Genomic DNA, 19473 nt, shown 5'->3' with positions numbered 1-19473 from the left:
GAGAATTATGTCTGTTTTTAAAATATTTTGGAAAGTGTCAAATAATCCACTAGAGGTGAAACAACTCGACAATGATGATGATATACTTAAAATGCTTAGGATTTTATCTACTAATCATTATGTTCACATCTATTTGGAAGAAGTTAATATTGGTGAAAATGTTGTTGAACTATATAAGGTTAGGGTTGAGTCTAAGTTTGAGTCAAGCTCTGAAGGGTCTAAGGGTTAAAGTTAAGTAGTAATGACTCTGATTTACTTATAGTAAAAATTATTTTAAACATTTTAAAGATGAAGTCTTTAATGTGAATGTTGGATTGGGTAGTAATGAAATAAGGGTTGAAAGTGACACTAAAAGTTTTCATTATGACTTATTATATAGTGTAGATGAGTCAGATTCTGATAATCCACAGAGGAATAATATATATCCTAAATTTAATAGTTCCACATACATGTCAACCCCTATATTAAAGGTAGGATTGATTTTTACCGACAAGAAAATTTTGAGAGATGTAATTAGAACCTATGATATTTAGAATATGTATTGTGTCAAGTTTAAAAGAAATGACAATAAAAGAATACAAATAAAATGTAAGGTAGGTTGTCCTTGAATTTTATGGGTTGCTCTAATGAACCCATAAGATATTGTTAATGGTACTTGACAAATTAAATCAGTGAAAAATAAACATTTATGTCCTAAATTTTTTTTTAAATTCGAACGTAACTGTTAATTGGTTAGTAACTCAATACTTACATACATTTCATGTTGACCCCAATTACTATGTGAACACTCTTAAGCAATCTATGTGTGATTAGTATAGCATCATGGTATCTTTATCTAAGTGTTATAAAACAAAGTCTTTGACACTTAAATAGTTACATGGCGAACTACGAAGAATAATACACCAATTTATATGATTTCCTTGGTGATATTAGGTTTATAAATCCAGGGACAATCACAATTTTTTACTTGAATGATAAATTTTTTTTGTTGTCCTCCCGGTTAGTTTGCATACAATGAATGATGGCTTCAAAGCAGGATGTATGCCCATTATATGTCTAAATGATTGTCACTTAAAAGAATACTATGGATATCATATGTTATATTCTGTTGGGATGGATGCAGATAACTCTATTTATTCATTATTGTTATGGAGGGTGAAAATCAATCATCTCGATGTTTGTTTCTAGAAATACTAAGGAATGATTTGAAGTTGAACAATTCTCATAGATTAACATTCATGATCGATGGAAAAAAGGTATTACTATTGCTTTTAAATCTAAATTAGTTAATTCAATTTAACTTTTCTTTCTAATTTTTTTTTCGGTGTGCACAGGGTTTTATAGAAATTGTGACAAAATTGTATCCCAATGCATAACATAGACCATGTTTTAGGCACTAATGTTCAAACTTTAAGTCCAATGGTCATCATAATGAGAAAATATTGAAGGATAAATTGTGAATAACTGCTAGACTAACATATGTCAGTGAATTCCAATTTACCATAGAAAGAATGAAGGTATATAAATTATAGTGTACATATAATATTTCACACATATTCATTATGATGAACATTATAATCATTTTAATTTTTTCATGCAAGTTTCATCAAAGACAACATACAAGTGGTTGTCAAAGAAAAATCTTAAAATAAGTCACACTTCTCTTTCACAGTCAAGTTAGACATGATACTTAACATTATAAATATTTTACTTATTGTATTGTTATATTGTTTATTTATTTGTTTATACATTCATAATTATTAATTATTGTTTTCGCATGTATTTCTTGTGTCAATGTCATTTCTGTTATCCTAACGAATCACAAAAGATTAGAAACATATGTTGATAACTGCTACATATTGTAAACCTTAAAGGTCATCTACTCTCATTTTATAAGTCTGGTTATATGTCAGAATCAATGGACTCATATTAAAATAGTGGAGCCTATCCTACCACCTGTATTGAGAAGGCTTCCAAAAAATCACGCACAAAAAAATAAGACTGGTGAAACACCACCCCTAGCTGGAAGGTTACAAATAGAGATGTTAAACTATTTCGTAGTAAATGTGAAGGGTCTGGACATAATGTGAGAACATGCAAAGATCAAGTTCGTGGTAATATCAGACCGCTCCAATAGACTTCCACCAGAATATCAAAACTATTAGTATGTTATTTTTTAGACATATTTTGTTCTACTTGGTGTTGAGACATACTTTGTTCTACTTGATTTTGAGACTTCTTTTTTATTTTCATTGTTGTTTTTATAGCAGATAGTTTAATTATTGGTATAGATATTTTGTTGTACTTGATTTTTAGACATATTAACTTATTATTATTGTTTTTATTGTTGTTTTATAATAGTTGATTTGATTATTAGTCTGGATATTTTGTTATACACGATTTTTAGACATATTAGCTTATTATTATTATTATTTTCATTGTTATTTTTATAGCAGTTGGTTTGATTATCGATCTGGATATTTAGTTGCACTTGGTTTTTGGACATATTAGCTTACCATTATTGTTTTCATTATTTTTTTGAAGTTTAGAAAAAATATAATAAGTCAGAATTGTTGTCAATAAGTTCTAACACAACATTCTTCACAGGTTCATACTGTTAGATAGATGTCTAACTCAACTGTACCTTTTAGTCATAGTAGTTATTTCAGTCAGAGTCATCAAAAAATTCCTTCAATATCAAACCAAACTTCAGGGGTCCATATTGTAATATGGATGCCTAATTCCAATGTACCCTTAAGTCAGGGTAGTTCTTCCAATAAAAAAACGTCAATAAGCTCCTCCAACATCAAACTAAGCTTCAAAGATCCATACTGTTAGATGAATATCCAATTCCATTATACCCTTAAGTCAAGGTAGTTCCGCCAGTCAATCATCTCCATATATGCATATGATGATACTTGATTGTGCTTACAACAGAAATATTTTGTTTGTTTGTTTGTTTTTGTGTAGTGATATTTGACCAAATATGCAAAGTATTGCATCTATCATGGTGTTGTGATTAGAAATAACACATTTTTTATTAGCCTTTATTAATTGGTTTACATCTTTTATTGACACATTTCTCATATATGTTACTAAAATGCCTTATTTTGATTATGCATATTAGTCAAACATATGGTGTATGAAATATTTTTCAAACTTATTAGAATTATGAAATGAATGCAATGGTATTTTTGTATCGAAATATCTTTTTTGTTTATGTATCTTGGTTAGATATATTTTCTTTCTTCATACACATTTTACCCAACAATGATAAACATTACATTACATTAATACTTCAATTACAACATAACAACCACACAACATTACCCTAAACACAAATATTAAAACTCATAAAATGTTGTAAACACATATATCCATAACATTACCCTAAATTTTTAGTCCTACAAAAAATAAAGTCTAAATAAAATTAAGAGATAACAATTCTTAATATCACTCTCACAAAGAACAAAAAGAAATAAGTAAAAATTCAAACAAATGTTTGTTTCTTGTTTTTTTCTTGCTCCATGGCTTCAATCCTTCTTAGAAGATCAACAACAACAAATTTGATCGACCACTTACTGGTAGATCATACAAAAAAAAAACACTTGCAAACCCTAACTTTTTTCCATAATTTTAATAACCCCTAAATCTTTTATTCCTATTCTTGTCAGTTCTACTAGTGGTTATCGTTAAACGAACTCCACAAAACCACAATCTTCACATTTTTGTATTCATTTTTTGATTTCAGTCTTCTCTTTTTCTTCTTTCACTTTATTGTTTGTGTTCTTCTTTTTTCAGCAACTTATTTAGGGTTTAAAATAAAATAAAACCATTTCTTAAAAGTGGTTTATATAAAAAAATACACGTCAGATGCATTGTTTGGTTTTTAACAGTAAGTGGTCTGATTGATAAAATTGAAATAACGTTGGTAAAAATAAAAGGGTTAAATAATTAAATGATTAATGGTATAGTTTACCCTATAATTAAAACATTATGGAATTATTATATGTATGTCATTTGAAAAAAAACGAAAGTTAAGATTCTAAGATGAATCTAAACATATATATATATATAGCTAAGATCTAATTACATAACGTAAAACTAATAAATTTTATATCTTTTTAGGATCGTTAGACGATGAGAAATTAAAAGTTGTGATTAAGGGTAGAAAATGAGAAATTATTCACTAAAAAAATAAGAAGTTAATCTCAGCTTTTAAATTTTAGGACCGTAAAATGAGAGTAATCAAAAACTGAAATTAACTTATTATTATTTTCTTAATGAATATATTCTTATTTTCTATTATTAATATTAATCTTTAATTTCGCTCATTCACAGGTACTAAAAACATATAAAACTAAGAATTTTACTCTGGTTATGTGTGTATATATATATAACGTCTCCTCTACCTACAAGTGGGGGAACAATTACAGGTTTTACTACGTCGAAAATTCTGAGTCTTGGTTTTCACCTTTTTGACTCATACTCCACAATCTATTTTCTTGGCCTGTAACGTGAGAGAGAGAGGTCTAAGTGCTTGTTCATCATTGTCTCAACTAAACATACCTCGTAATCCTTTTCGATTTGCTTGTTTCTCCTGCTTTTCTTTATACTTTTGTACTATATAGGTAAGGGTTAGTAAACTCCCATGATTATCTGCATATTTTGAATGGTGAAAATTGATAATTGTTCGTTTTCTGTAAAGGGTATCATTTAATGAGAGTTTCGAAGTTTCTTTAATATCCTCATAAAGAAAGCTTGCATTTTTCAACGTAAAATTTCATTTTTTTAATTCGCAAATGTAAGTCTGATCATATGCTCCTCATGGAAATTGATCATCAATGTTTTTGGTTTACTTCTTGTTCAGGGTTTCTGTTCAAAGCTCAAGGCATGGCGGAGAAGACGAGCGGTGAAGAAGGAGAAGTGGTGATTAATGTTCCTGGTGCAGGGCCAAAGGAACCAGAGACATTGGACCCCAAGCAAAATACCAGAACATTTGGTCCAGCTGCAAACAAGCCACCAAAGGTCCCAATTGCAGGTAATGAGACCCCTTTTACTCGAAGAAGATCACTTTCGAAACCGAAATCGAGATTCGGGGAACAATCTTATCTTGTTGAAACTGATAAAATGGAAGAGAATGGTTTAGCTAATCAAGAACAAGTTGGTGGTAACTCACCTTATAGACACTCCTTTAGTAAGGCCTCCCCTAATAACAAGTTGGGACGAATTACACTGGCCGATTCCGCCGTTTCGAAGACGTTATCGACGGCCTCTACAGGCCCCAATGGAGAAAACACAATACGAAGAGATAATTAAGAAAGTTAAGCTGCATAATGAGAAGCTTAATGGAGTGAAACCTAAGGTTGTGATTGAGTGGTTCATATTTTTGTTACTCTTGGCATGCTTAATTGCTAGCTTAACCGTAGATAAACTGAAAAGCCACCATTTTTGGGGCTTGAAAACTTGGAAATGGTGTGTTCTTGTGATGGTTATATTCTGTGGTATGTTGGTTACTCGTTGGTTTATGCGTCTCGTCGTCTTCTTGGTCGAGATCAACTTTCTGCTAAGGAAGAAAGTGCTGTATTTCATTCACGGTTTGAATACCAGTGTGCAAGTGTTCATATGGTTGAACTTAGTTTTTGTTACTTGGGTTTTTCTGTTTCTTGATGTCGAGAGGTCGAAGACCGCCACAAAGATTCTCGATTACGTAACGTATACTCTTGTAAGCGTTCTCATCGGAGCTTTCATGTGGTTGTTGAAGATATTGTTGTTAAAGATACTGGCCTCCAACTTAGATATGAACAAATTCTTTGACAGAATACAAGAATCTGTCTTCTATCACTACATACTTCGGACCCTTTCAGGACGACCGCTAATGGAGACCGATGAAAAAACAACGGCTCATTTGACTGTTAGCAATGCCAAAAAGGGTAAAGGAGCTAAAACAAAAAAATTGATTGACATGGGAAAGGTCCATAAATTGGAGAAAGAAAAAGTTTCTTCTTGGCACTTGAAGGTGTTGGTTGATGCTATCATCACTTCAGGGCTTTCCACAATCTCCTATTCCTTGGACGACAATACTTATGAGGAAGGCAGTGAACAAACAGATAAAGAAATCACTAATGAGGAGGAGGCACAGTTTTCTGCTCATCAGATTTTCTACAACGTTGCTCGGCACGATAGTAATCACAATCGCAGGTTCAAAAACTAGCTGTTCATGATGCTTCTTTTGATCTTGTTTTCCCTTTGGTTGCCACTAACTATATGTTCTTTATGATCAGTTACATCGATGAAGATGACCTTTTAAGGTTCATGATCAAAGAGGAGGTGGAGCTTGTTTTTCCATTGTTCGAAGGATCAAACGCCGGAAAATTTGACAGAAAAAGTTTCACAAAATGGGTGGTAAGAGCTCTATGTGAGACTTCAATGCATATGACTTCACAGTTGTAATTTCACAGTTGTTTAACATGCTTGTTTTGTGTTATTTCATACAGATAAAGGTTTACAAGGATCGGAAAACACTAGCACATGCTTTGAGTGACACCAAAACAGCTGTAAAACAATTGAATAAATTGGTGACAGCGATCCTGGTTGCCGTTACCGTTGTTATATGGCTTCTGTTGACGGAAATCGCAACCACGAAAGTGCTTTTGCTGCTTTCATCACAGCTTGTAGTTGCAATGTTTATGTTTGGAAATACCTGCAAGACTATATTTGAAGCCATCATTTTCGTATTCGTGATGCATCCATTCGATGTCGGCGATTGTTGTGTGGTTGATGGTGTTCAGGTAAACTATTGAAAGAGCATATGCTCCTGTATGTATTTCTGCAAAAGAAAAAAAAGATTACTAACTATGCTCTTGATCACTTGGTATCTCACAGTTGTTGGTAGAGGAGATGAACATCTTAACGACCGTCTTCTTGAAGCTCGATAACGAAAAGGTGTACTACCCGAACTCGGTTTTGGCCACAAAGCCCATCAGCAACTATTACAGAAGCCCTGATATGGGTGATGCCATAGAGTTCGCTATTGATTTTATGACACCGGCGAAGACGATTGGCAGGCTGAAAGAAGAAATAAGGAAGTAAGTTTAATATAGCTTCATCTCTTCTTTAGTATACACAAGAAAATGTTCATGGAACATAATGGTTTATGCATTCGTTCCGACATGTCGAATCTGCAGGCATTTGGAGGCCAATAGTACCGTATGGTATCCTAACCACCTTGTGGTGGTGAAGGAGATCGAGAACGTTAATAAGTTAAAGATGGCTCTATACTGCAATCATACTATGAGCTTCCAGGACTCTAGAGAGATGAACAAACGTAGAACCGATTTGATCATAGAACTGAAGAGAATTTTCGAGGAACTGGGCATAAGAAACAATCGCCTCCCCAAACTTGTGAATCTCAACCAAGTCAATCAAGACAGGCCGGACGCGACATACCCGACCGCCTGATCCTTATTGTGTGTTACTCACAGATAGTTTTCAGAACTTGACCTAGAGTGGCAATGAAAACCTATGTACATAGTTGTCATATTTGATATGTAAGCTTGTATTATATGTATGGACTTTTGGACTGGTAGAATGTGTTTGATTTTACAGATAAAAAGAAGCTTTCATGCATTTAGTTTCATTGCAACTAGATCTGTGAAAACAACACAAATCCAAACACATAAATTGTCTTAAAATCAAAAACCAACATTTCTCCCAACAATTGATGACTGATTTCTTTGAAGCAAAGTTCTTTTTGATGCTATCTTTTATTTACAACTTCTCTCTCCATATTAAGGCCCTGCAAATCTCAAAAGTGGTTTCCCAATCCATGTCCAGGTATAAATCTTGCATTTTCCTCAGTGTAAACATGGGTTTCATTCAACAGCCTGTGAAACAACAAATGTAGCAATCTCGGTTAGCAAAACAAAGATCTCGAGTTCGAGTTTTGTGGACAGAGAAAACAGTGCTAAGGGGGCTTACGATAGATAAACCGTCTTGTTCATGGTTGCAGAGGAAAGGAATGAAGAGCCATTCAAGTAGAGTAATTCACCATCAACTCTTTCGGCAATCCGCTTGTCGATTTCTTCGGCACCAATGGAGAATGGTTGATCAGAGGCCTATATTAAAGCAAATAAATATCAACGGCTATAAAAAATGTAATTTTGGTCCATTTGACTATACAAATTTGAACATTGATTCACATACCATAACCCATCCCCATGTATCAGCAAAAGATGGCACATGAGCTGTGTATGCCAATACATCTGCAATAAACACACGTCTCTTAGAATTCAATCTTTTGTGCAGAAATTTGGAGTATGGTTTTTGGAACTTACACTTGAAAACCTGCCTGATTGTGTTATATATAGAGGAAAATACCTCCTTGTGAGTGAAAATTCCAGCTGGACCAGCCTATATTGAACACAAATTCATCTTTATATTTCATTATAATAGCATAAATATGACCCTACATGAGAGTCAAAAACCAACCTGAGTGACAAAAATGCCATTTTCATTGAGCTTAGGCTTCAGAATTTTCTCATAGAATGATTTAGTGTAAAGTTGATAGCAAGGCCCTCCCTCAACAGGATCTGCCAAATCTCCAACTATGATATCAAATTTCTCAGTCCTTTTCTCCAGCTCAGCCCTTCATGTTTCACAAACAAGCACCAAGTAAATTAGCTTCAAATTTGTAACAAAATCATCATCGAATAAGCTCGATCAATGTAGTTACTTGGCATCATTGATGACAAGGTTAAGCTTCTTGTTGCAGAATGCATCACGGTTCACGGTGAGGTACCGTCGGCAAAAATTGACCACTTCCTGCAAGTTATTAGCTTAAGAATCATCAGATGGTGCTGAATCAAAGTTACTGGCCATATGTTGAAAATGAAACCAAGCAAGTCACCTCATCAATATCACACATTACAACTTCATCAATGGACTTATGCCTAAGTGCTTCCCTTGCAGCAGAACCTTCCCCTCCTCCCATTATAAACATAGTTTTAGGCCTGCAACAACATTGTTGTAAAAGGGTTCGATTCGAACCTTGAACTCAATTCTGACAGACTCAAATCTCTTTAAAAAGGCATTCATGGTAGATAAAAATGGACTTACTTGGAGTGGAACAAAAGAGCTGGATGAATCAAGCATTCATGGTAGATAAACTCGTCAACTTCAGCACTTTGCATTTTCCCATCAATCATCAACACCTACATGCAAGCATATTATACATACATTAACACAAGCAATTATTCAAACGAATTGAAGAAAAGAAAACACAAATGAATCATTCAAACAACACCATGGATGATACTTCTTATACGTACCTTGCCAAAACGTTTAGTGTCCAAAAGTGCTATATCTTGATACTCACTAGCACCTCTATACAGCACACTGTTGATACAGATATATAGAGTTAAAGACATGTACATATATACATATACATACTTACAAACATACATACATATATAAGAAAGCATTAGGCTCAAACCTTTTCAAAGCAAAGGACCATTTGAGATCTTCATCAATGGTCTCCTCATACCATGAATCAAACTGGTGATCAGTCTCATCAACAGGTTGGTTCTTTGTGGTTCCATTGCAGAAACCATTTGGATAAAAGATCTCAACAGCCTCACCCATTATAAAAACAAAAAGACAATTTCCTGAAACAAAGCAAGATAGAACAGAGCAAGAGAGCAAAAGGTGGCAAAGTGTGTGCGGGTGGTGGTAACTCCAAGGTTGTAGTGCTTTTTATAGCACATTTGTAAGGAAAAAAAGAAATAATCTTTTTAGATAATCATAATGGGTTTTGGCAAACACGGGCAATGATGCTGTCACGGACAGTCCCACGGATTTTCTGTGCACACAAAAAAGGGTTCTTCACGCCAATTATCATTTTCATGGTACTACATAGTGTTCATGGAAATGGTAACCTCATCAATGGTGACCACCCACCATGGGCTGTTTTACCTAGTGATGTTCTAAGCTGGCATGACAATATTCTGGGATGGACTGAGGGGATTAGAGAAGTAGTCATCTCTTAAAAAATTAATTTTTTTTATATTCTTTTTGATAATTTATTTTTTTCTCTCTTAAAATTTTATATGTTTCACCTAAAATTTTATAAATTTATCCTTTTAAAGTAAAATTATACACCCATCCGATAGGTTTTGAACTTTTTTTTCAATTCTTGGGGCTTCCAAAGCCATGTGTTGACATCAAAAGAATATGGGTGAAATTTCCCAGAGATTGACTGTCATTCTAGAATTATGGAGGAAGCATGCGCATATGATATCTATAAGTTGGTGGCTAAAAAGGAAGAAAACGGAGGAATATTTGTCCGCGTGGGTTATTGTGGATCCCACAATATAGACGTGGTGATCCCTGTGTTCGACACGTGGATAAAAGTAGATGTGGCAATGGGGTAGGGGTGAATGAGGGGAGTGCAAAGTGAGAGATTTATTTATGGATTAAAGTTTCTGTACTTTTTTAGCCAACCTTTGTCCTTTTCTCTATCACTTGCACTCCCCACAAAAACCAAATGGTATTCTTTTTGGAGTAAATTGCAACTTAAAGTCCCTAAATTTTGTATTCATTTTAGAGACTTGTATATCAAATTGGCCCCTCTGACTATACTAAAACAATCAAGTGATTCTTTGGTTTTGATCATAATTCAAATGAGTCTTTATGTGAAAAAATATTGATAAAATGGGTCATTATATGAAAAATTATGATTAAATGAACTATTATTTGAAAAAGCGTAATAAAATTATCAGTATTTTTAACATAACTTTTCAAATAAGGAATCCTTTAATACATAATTCAAATTAGGAGCCAACTCCACTTTTAGTATAATAAGAGGGATTTGTTTGATATATAAGCCAATTTTAAACTGATCTTAAATTTTTGAAACGTTCTAGTTAGGGATGCAAAGTGTTAGATTGGCAGATTAGAACTATACTTAAGAGATTTGATTTTAAAGTTATAAGGCAAACTAAAAACTCGATCCATAGTTTAAGGACGTGCATTGTAGTTTGACCCTTTTGTATTTTATTGGTTGTGGGGTAGTGGTAAAGTGGGGAGTACTATATCCAAGTGACAAAAGCCTACTAAAGAAGAATAATGAGGGACAAGAATACAATTTGCCAATATATAAGGGGCGGATTCATGGTGTTGTGGGAGATGAGAGCATTGTTAAGCGTGGGGTGACTCCACTTTGTTTTTTGTTTTTTTTAAATAATTCCACTTTATTTTAAAAACAAAAATGTATATTCTGATATGGTATGTTCATGTATATTCTTTTCTTGTAACGTAGGTAGCCAGGGCAATGGTGATAATCATAGATGGATAGATGGGTGTTAGTGGAGTGACCATATCTTTTAAAAATTTTAAATTATCGTATAATTTAAGTATTTTTTTTATGATCTAATATCGTACCCTTAAATTTTTAACATAACTTTCTAAAATTTTGCATCTCTCGCATAAAATTATGTGTTCATCTCTGGGGTAACTTATACAAGTAAAAAAATATTTCGATACATAAACGATCTTAAAGGTATTTTGATCTCTTTTTATTTGATGTTAAGTTCGATTACATCGTAGTTCATAGATTAAGATTCTTGGAAAATCTCTAGATTTGTTCCCACATAATTATTTCAAGCACTTGTTTATAATTTTGCTTCCATTCATGCCTGGTTGAGAATGATAAATTGGTTTTGAATTGATGTTTATAATATGTGGACGCAATGGTATCCGATATCCTTAAACTATGATCTCATTTTAAGTTCTTTAATTTTTAAAATATTTTGTCAGTTCCTAAACTATAATCTTCATTCTAAATCGATTCCTAAATTTTAAAACATTTTATATTCATCCCCAAACTATCAACATCATTCATTTTATTCATTTTGTTAATGCGTTGTTAACTCTACTGATTTTTGAAAGTGCTGAAAATTTAATTCATGACTTCCAAGGAATATTAATCTATTTTTAAGGTCCCAATGATTGCACATATGTTTGTCACAATGTCACTATACAAAATGAGTTCAAATATTCCTTAAATTCTTCTAGGTTCTCATCAATACTCTTTTTATATGTGAAATAGTGAATTTTATTCGGAAAAAAATCTATCTCTTTCTTTAAAATTTTTAAAATTTTATAGACATAGAGGAGAGAAATATTGATGTGATTTTAATGTGTTCAAACAACAATAAAGTAAACATGATCATAAACAACAATTATCTCCATGATAAACAACAGTTAGTGAAATGAGAGGGATATTGGAGCACCAAAAGAAATTGGCAAAGTGCTAAACTATTTTTGTTTTTAATTTCTTGTAATTGGGAATGGGTTGGGGAGGGAGACAAGGGTGCGACCAAAATCTTATATATTCAGAAATGACTTGTGGAATTGCCCAATGTTTATTGCAAGGGATGCTTACAAGTCACAATCGTTGCTACTATTTCAAAAGGTTAAACCTACCCCTCCTCTATCTCATATGTATTATCCCAACCTCTAGTCAATGGTTTAATAATCCAACATCACCTTTCCTTAATTCCTACAATGATTTTTGTTCTTTACACACACAAAAAAAAAAACACTTTTAATATGAATCAGTTGTTACATGGAGAGTTGTTATCCTTTGAAATTTTTCGAGTAATCGTGTTTGTAATGTGTATATTGTTGGACAATGGTTAGAATATATTATACCTTGTAATTACCTTAGACTATTTAAAAAAAATACTTAATATAAATTGAGAAGAGAGGTATGTTTCTCAGGTTGGATCGATAAAAATTTTGACTTAATCTGGCCGTTGCCATTTTTTATCACAATTATATTTATTTGAATTTCATATGATTTATTTAAAATTTAGGGTTAGTTTTTAGAGTAGGGTTAATATTTAGAATTTAATATAGATATTATTTAAATAAACGTGATCGTGAAGTATAAATTTTAAATAGTAAAATAATAATTATATGAATATATGTATATGGTGTTTATTTTGAAGCCAAGTGGATGAATTTGTGTGTGTTCTCTTAGAATCCATTAATGCTTTTTATCTTAGCTTATATATATATAACAGTGTGATAGCATTTTCTTGGTGATGCATGAGTGGAGACCACGCATGGAGGCGAGCGTGCTTGGTGCTGCTTCTGCCCACTATCATTTTTTTCCCATTCATAATTCTAGTTATAAAAATAATCATTAAAGTTTATAAAATTATTACAAAATATCATTAAAATTGATTAAATTATCTCAAAACGGTTATTAAATTTATCAAATTATGTTCAGATCATATTTAAAATAATCATTGAATTTGTAAATTAAAATTTACCAAAAATTTTAAATTATTTTGAATTCAATTTAAGCTGCTGAAATTATATTTTTCAAATTCAAATCATAATCGAAATAGCAAAGAAAAGGAGGTTGGGTGGAGGAGGAGACAAAATACCTTTTCCCTTTCTCAATATTCATAGATTGTGTCCTGCAAAGTGGAGAGATATCGAGTAAGTTGCCGTCAATTTGTCTTTCGCGCACGTGCAGTTAGTGCTTCTTAAAATCCATAGGAAAACCGAACCAAAGTGGATGTCTGCTCCTCAACGTCTAAATGTCACATAATGTGCTTTATCAACATCAGACCTCACTAGCTCATTACTAAATGGTTTTATTAAGAAGAAGAGTCAAACTGGAATTCCATTCTATTATATAATCTTGGCATATTCATTGAATTCACTACAATTCCACTAAGTCCTTGATTTTGGAAGGAGACGTGGTCAATCTATGTTTTGACATGAGAAAGACTTTTATTTTGACAATAATCAACCTTTGATTTGATAATGCACTTCGTATATAATACTATATCTTAATGGCCTTTTTAAATAGAATTGGGACGAAAAAGTGTGAGATATAGACAAAAAAAATTACATCTTTAAAATAATTTTTTATAAATATAATATTTTTAATCAATTATGTATCAAAATATCATCCTTTTGCTGATCACGTAAAATAATTTATCAGTCTCATCTTGTCTTACGTTACGCATGATAGTAATTAATTAATGAAGATTAGCATTTAGTTTTTTTCTTAAATAATAAACAACGTTTTGAAGTATAATTTAGTATTTTACAGACATATGAGTTGATAGTATCGACCAAGTTGGAGGCCATATAATCATATTGATTCCTCCATCATCTGTCCAAGACCATTTTTCTCTACGGATGGCGTCTATGTAGTCATCCTGCTTTTTTTTTTTTTAACTCTTCAAGCAGCTTCTCGTATTAGTGTGTTATAGAAAAAAATTTATATATTTATAAGAGTTATTCAAAATAAAATAATTCATACTCAAAAGCATAACATCTCTGTGTTCTTCATCATTCTTAAACTTCCATGATAATTAACACTAATTTGCTTTCGTTCTTCATTGTTATTCAGAAAATTTCTACATTTAATAAAAACAAATTCTATGTGAACTTCTAATCAGCGAAAGGATCAGCAAAAAGGTGACATTTCGATAAAGTTGAGAGTCTTGGAGTTAGCACCTCAGCCTTTCTCCAATACAAATGTTAGGGGTGGTTCTTTTGAGAAATTATTGAAAGAAAATAAAATATCTTGGAAGAGAAATAATTTCGGCACTGATTGCAGCACCAGAGGCTTGCATGCAAGAAAAGGAGGCTAAACAATAGTAATCCATCAACGCCTGCGCAGATGGACAGTACTACACAATCAAACATTTAGCCCAAAATACATTAAACAGCATGGCTGCATCCACAAATGTGAAAAACAGGAACAATGCGTAAAGATACTCTAGGGAACGTTTGATTCACGGAATATAAGATTATTTTTGAAAATGAGAATGTAACATTACTATAAGAATGTTGTATTATTTTGTTTAGTCTGTTTAGCAAGAATGTAACATTACTATGGGAATGTTGTATTACATGAATGTAAGATTACAGTGTTTGGTTCAAAGAATATAATATTACTTGAATGTATATTTTATCAAATTATCTCTGTAATATATATTTATTCAACAAGTTAAACTTTAATATTGAATTATAAATATTTAAATAAAAATTCATAAAATATTTTAATTGTTACATTATCTAACTTTTAAGAAAAATATATTTAATATATAATTAATATAATTAGTATATCAAACTTATATTTTTAAATAATTTTCATAAGTATCATATTTATTTATATAAAATATAATATAATATAAAAATAATTTTATGATCTTGTGTGGACAAAAATATTATTTTTCAATGTATAAAATTTATTTTTTAGTTAAACATGGTTTATTGTGGGGATGATGTTGTGGCAACAGTTAAATATTTCTTTCAAAAGTCCCTCATTATGCCAACCTTCAATTCTACTATTATTGCATTGGTCCCTAAAGTTCCTAACCCCAGTTCGATTAAAGACTTTCGACCAATCTCCTGTTGTTTTGTGATCTACAAGACTATTATCAAGATTTTGGTTAAAAGATTGACTAATCTTCTTCCTAAGATGATAACTTTAAATCAGTCTGCTTTTATTAAAGGAAGGAGCATTGTAGACAACACTCTCCCTGCTCAAGAAATGGTTAAAGGTTATGGAATGAAATCTATCTCTCCAAGATGTTCCTTGAAAATCGATCTTCATAAGGCTTTTGATTCTCTTCACTGGGGGTTCATTTTAGCTATTCTCAAAGCTCTTCACCTTCCTAAGAGTTTCATTGGTTGGATTGAAGCTTGTTTTACTCAAGCAATATTCTCAATTTCTTTGAATGGGAGTTTAATTGGCTACTTCAAGGGAGCTAGGGGAATAAGATAGGGATACCCTATTTCCCCCTTCTTATTTGTCCTTGCAATGAATGTATTCTCTAGAATGCTTAATATGGCAGCAGCAAGAGGTATGTTTGGTTATCACCCTAAATGCAAGAAGATTAGTTTAATTCACTTAACCTTTGCTGATGATTTTTTGCAAAGGTAATGTTGAATATGTTGTTGGATTCATAAGTGTCCTTGATCAATTCTATGAAATTTATGGACTCAAACTCAATGCTTCTAAATGTGAGTTTTTTGCTGCTGGAATCTCTTTTAGTATTATTGAGGATATCATGCAGATTATCGGATTCAAAAAAGGTTGCTTTCCTGTGCCTGTGAAATACTTAGGAGTCCCTTTAGTCACTCAAAAGCTATCTGAGAAGGATTGTGAGGTTTTAGTTGATAAAATCAAACAAATGCTCCATCATTGGTCGGAAAAGTATATGAGCTATGCTGGCAAACTTGAACTTATACGATCTGTTATGTTCAGTGTTGCTAACTATTGGTGTAGACAGTTAATTCTGCCGCAATCTATCATCAATAAGATCGATCAACTATGCTCCCGATTTTTCTGGAAAAGAGATGATAAAGCTGCTACATGAGCTAGAGTAAGATGGGAGAAAATCTTTCTTTCAAAATCCGAATGAGGGCTAGGATTGAATAATATTAAATCCTGGGACAAAGCTTGTCTTATGAATCTCATCAGAAAAATACTCGCGGCTGATGGATCTTTATGGGTAGCTTGGCTCAAAAGCTACGTTTTCAAGGAGAATGACTTCTGGCATTTTGAAGCTGGTGCTAATGCAAGTTGATGCTTAAACAGAATTTTAAAATTGAGGACTGAAGCTTATCCTATTCTTTTTACTGGAGCAAATCAGATCAGGGATATTTGGGAAGAGATTCAATTGAAAGGGGAGAAAGTACCATGGCAGAAACTTATTTGGTTTCCCCTACACATACCGAAACATATTATGATTGCTTGGATGGGTCTTTTGGATAGACTACCGACAAGAGACAGACTTCAAAGAATGGGGATTATAACTGATGGTAATTGTATTATTTGCAGCAAAGCACTGGAGACAAGGGACCACTTGTTCATTCACTGCTCCTTGGCTTTTTCTCTTTGGGAATCTATTTTTCTCCTTAACGGGTCGAGGACAATCTCTTTGTAATGGGAGGATATGGTTTCTTGGGCATATAGTGCATGGAAAGGGAAGTCACTCCTCACAACTATTTAGAAGATTACTTGATCTGCATATCTATACTTTGTGGGAGGAAAAGAAACCGAAGAATGTTCCAAGACTGCTCCAGAACAGTTGAAGAGATGCTCAAAGTTATAAAAGATATTGTAGGAATCCAATTAAGGGGAAAATATTAATAGGCTAGATAGGGTTAATTTTAATCTTTGTAATGTATGAGGTATAGTCTAATCGATCATTTGATTTTGTAAATAGATTGTTCATAGGTTTTTGTTGGTGATTGGTTTTGTAGCAGAACTCTGCTCTTTGGGTAATAATATCCGAATTACCCAAAAAAATTATTTTTAGTAAATTAAAATTAAAAGTTATTTTAAATAATTATATATATTTTTTATAATAATATCATTTCAAACGATTAATATATTAAATATTAAAAATATAAAATAATTTAACTACTTAAATTTATTAATATTTTACTAAATCAAACTCTTTATATATTATTATTATTATGTTTATAATTATGAGTAAAGTACTAAGAATAAGAATTGAGAATGATCCATATGAAAAAAATTCATTATTTTAAGAGTATTTTGTCTAAAGTGGTGGGAATTATACATTAACTAGAAATTTGGATGTAACAACATTCCCTTAAAAATGGTACTATTAGTAATAAGTTATTACCTTGTAATGATATTTTCCACGAACCAAACATAAAAATAAAATTCCGGAAAAGATTATTCCTCTTGGAAATGATCTTTTCCGTAAACCAAACATCCCCTAAGAGTCTTAACATATATATATATATATATATATATATATATATATATATATATATATATATATATATATATATATATATATATATTACAAATAAAACATTACAGGCACATACATCAAGCAGCAACTCGATTTTACAAAACAGTAGTACAGTGACGACAAGGTATGTTCTTCCATAAAGAGACCAATTGTTAAAAAAAAAAAAGCTAATATATTATTGCCGAAATCTACAATCAAGATCAATATTTCAAGGATTAAATAGTATCGTACCTTGATCATACACCATTAAAAAGCTAAACTGGTTGTATTTCAGTTCGTCAGCCACCTGACAGTCCGGAATACTCACCACTATACTGTCTGTTGAGTATTAACATGATGATAAATTCTCCAAATATAAAATAAAATTATTCATATAAGATCGTCACTTACTCCCAAATTAAGTTAACAAGACAAGCAAAACTATGAAAAATCCATTGTTCAAGCTAGTAAACGACCTTTTTGGCTGCTTCCCTCACCTCTGCTCTCAATGTTGAACGAGCCCTCCGTGGCATCCATAATATATTATGAGCACCACCACTTCTACAAATATTCTGGCAAAATTTAAACTTTTTTTGGTGGAAGATTGGAAAGAAAGTCGGAATGATGAAATATTACATGGGTTAAAACTGATATGTTAAAAGAACAGCCATTTTTTCTATTGGTATCTTTAGTAGGAAAGATGAAAAATTGTAAAAAGAAAAAAAAAACATCTTTTTTTTCCTTCTTTGTTAAATAAAATTGAAAAAATGAGAGAAAAAATAATTAAAAAATAAATTATAAATCAACTCATATCTTTCTCAAATTTCCTCTCATTTTAAATGACAATGAAAAAAATCTGATTTTCTTTACCACTTTTCTTTACTGCCAACTACATCAAACAATTGTTTCAGTTTTTAATTTCCTATTTTTATCCTTTCAATTTTCTACCCAACCAAACGTCTTCTCCATTTACCCTCACAGTCGGGGGTATTAGAAACAACACTTACATGGAAGATATTTATATTTAGAGTGCAGCAATACAAACGCAGATCACTATGGTAGACTGGGCTCCAAACAATGTTAATAAATCTTTGGAAGTCAGATAAAAAACAATAATAACGGAATCTCAATAACCCACTACCTGCCCATCACATAATGGAATCTCAATAGCCCATTAAAAAGCCCATACTCTAGAATTATAACATTTCAAAGGACATTATCTTAGTAAGCATCACCAAGCACCGGGTCAGTGACTCAGTGTCATGAAAGTGGCCCACAGATAAAAATAGACATGCTAAAAACACGCAACAAACAAATGATTGTATATGTAATCGTTTTTAATGAAAATAATATAAGTTTTTGCTTAAAATTCCATAATGAAAAAGTAAATGGCTACTGTCATAGTTTAATTAATTCGTCAAATTAATTATATAGTGAACATTTACTTATTAATCCGTTATGCCGAACCTTGATTCCATTTCATCTCTACCCGTTTTTCAATTATTTAATATATTAACTTTATATAACATGCAATTTAGCTCATACAAAAATTTAATATTACAATAATATATAATATGAATACTAAAAATGTTACACTATCTATACTAATATATATAATTACCACAACTAATACCCAAAAAAAACAACAATTCAAGCATTTTAAACTTTC

At 31.9% G+C, this 19473-nt stretch overlaps 1 protein-coding gene and 1 pseudogene across 1 annotated transcript; one reads left to right on the top strand and one right to left on the bottom strand.

The window, feature by feature from the left end:
• Positions 1 to 4860: 4860 nt before the first annotated feature.
• Positions 4861 to 7482, top strand: LOC120182240 (annotated as a pseudogene).
• Positions 7483 to 7759: 277 nt separating this feature from the next.
• Positions 7760 to 16824, bottom strand: LOC120182241 (thermospermine synthase ACAULIS5-like). Its single transcript, XM_039187241.1, has 12 exons — positions 16820 to 16824; positions 16740 to 16745; positions 9494 to 9660; positions 9330 to 9396; positions 9118 to 9212; positions 8909 to 9011; positions 8735 to 8823; positions 8491 to 8647; positions 8337 to 8412; positions 8206 to 8264; positions 7981 to 8117; positions 7760 to 7886 (listed from the first exon to the last, which is right to left on the bottom strand). The coding sequence occupies exons 3-12, from the start codon at positions 9640 to 9642 to the stop codon at positions 7808 to 7810; spliced, it is 1011 nt and encodes a 336-aa protein (XP_039043172.1). The 5' UTR covers positions 9643 to 9660; positions 16740 to 16745; positions 16820 to 16824; the 3' UTR covers positions 7760 to 7807.
• Between the last annotated feature and the right edge of the window lie 2649 nt (positions 16825 to 19473).

This window comes from Hibiscus syriacus, unplaced genomic scaffold, assembly GCF_006381635.1.
Source record: "Hibiscus syriacus cultivar Baekdansim isolate YM2019G1 unplaced genomic scaffold, ASM638163v2 tig00112634_pilon, whole genome shotgun sequence".
NCBI classification, from domain to species: domain Eukaryota; kingdom Viridiplantae; phylum Streptophyta; class Magnoliopsida; order Malvales; family Malvaceae; genus Hibiscus; species Hibiscus syriacus.
This window is presented reverse-complemented; position numbering and strand designations above follow the sequence as displayed.

What these genes read in the sequence shown, in the direction of transcription:
- LOC120182241 (XM_039187241.1), bottom strand. Translation starts at nt 9,642, where the DNA reads ATGGGTGAGGCTGTTGAGATCTTTTATCCAAATGGTTTCTGCAATGGA. An exon ending in ATGGCATTTTTGTCACTCAG is followed by an intron (nt 8,413 to 8,490) that starts GTTGGTTTTTGA and finishes TGTTCAATATAG; the next exon opens with GCTGGTCCAGCTGGAATTTT. An exon ending in ATACATGGGGATGGGTTATG is followed by an intron (nt 8,118 to 8,205) that starts GTATGTGAATCA and finishes GCTTTAATATAG; the next exon opens with GCCTCTGATCAACCATTCTC.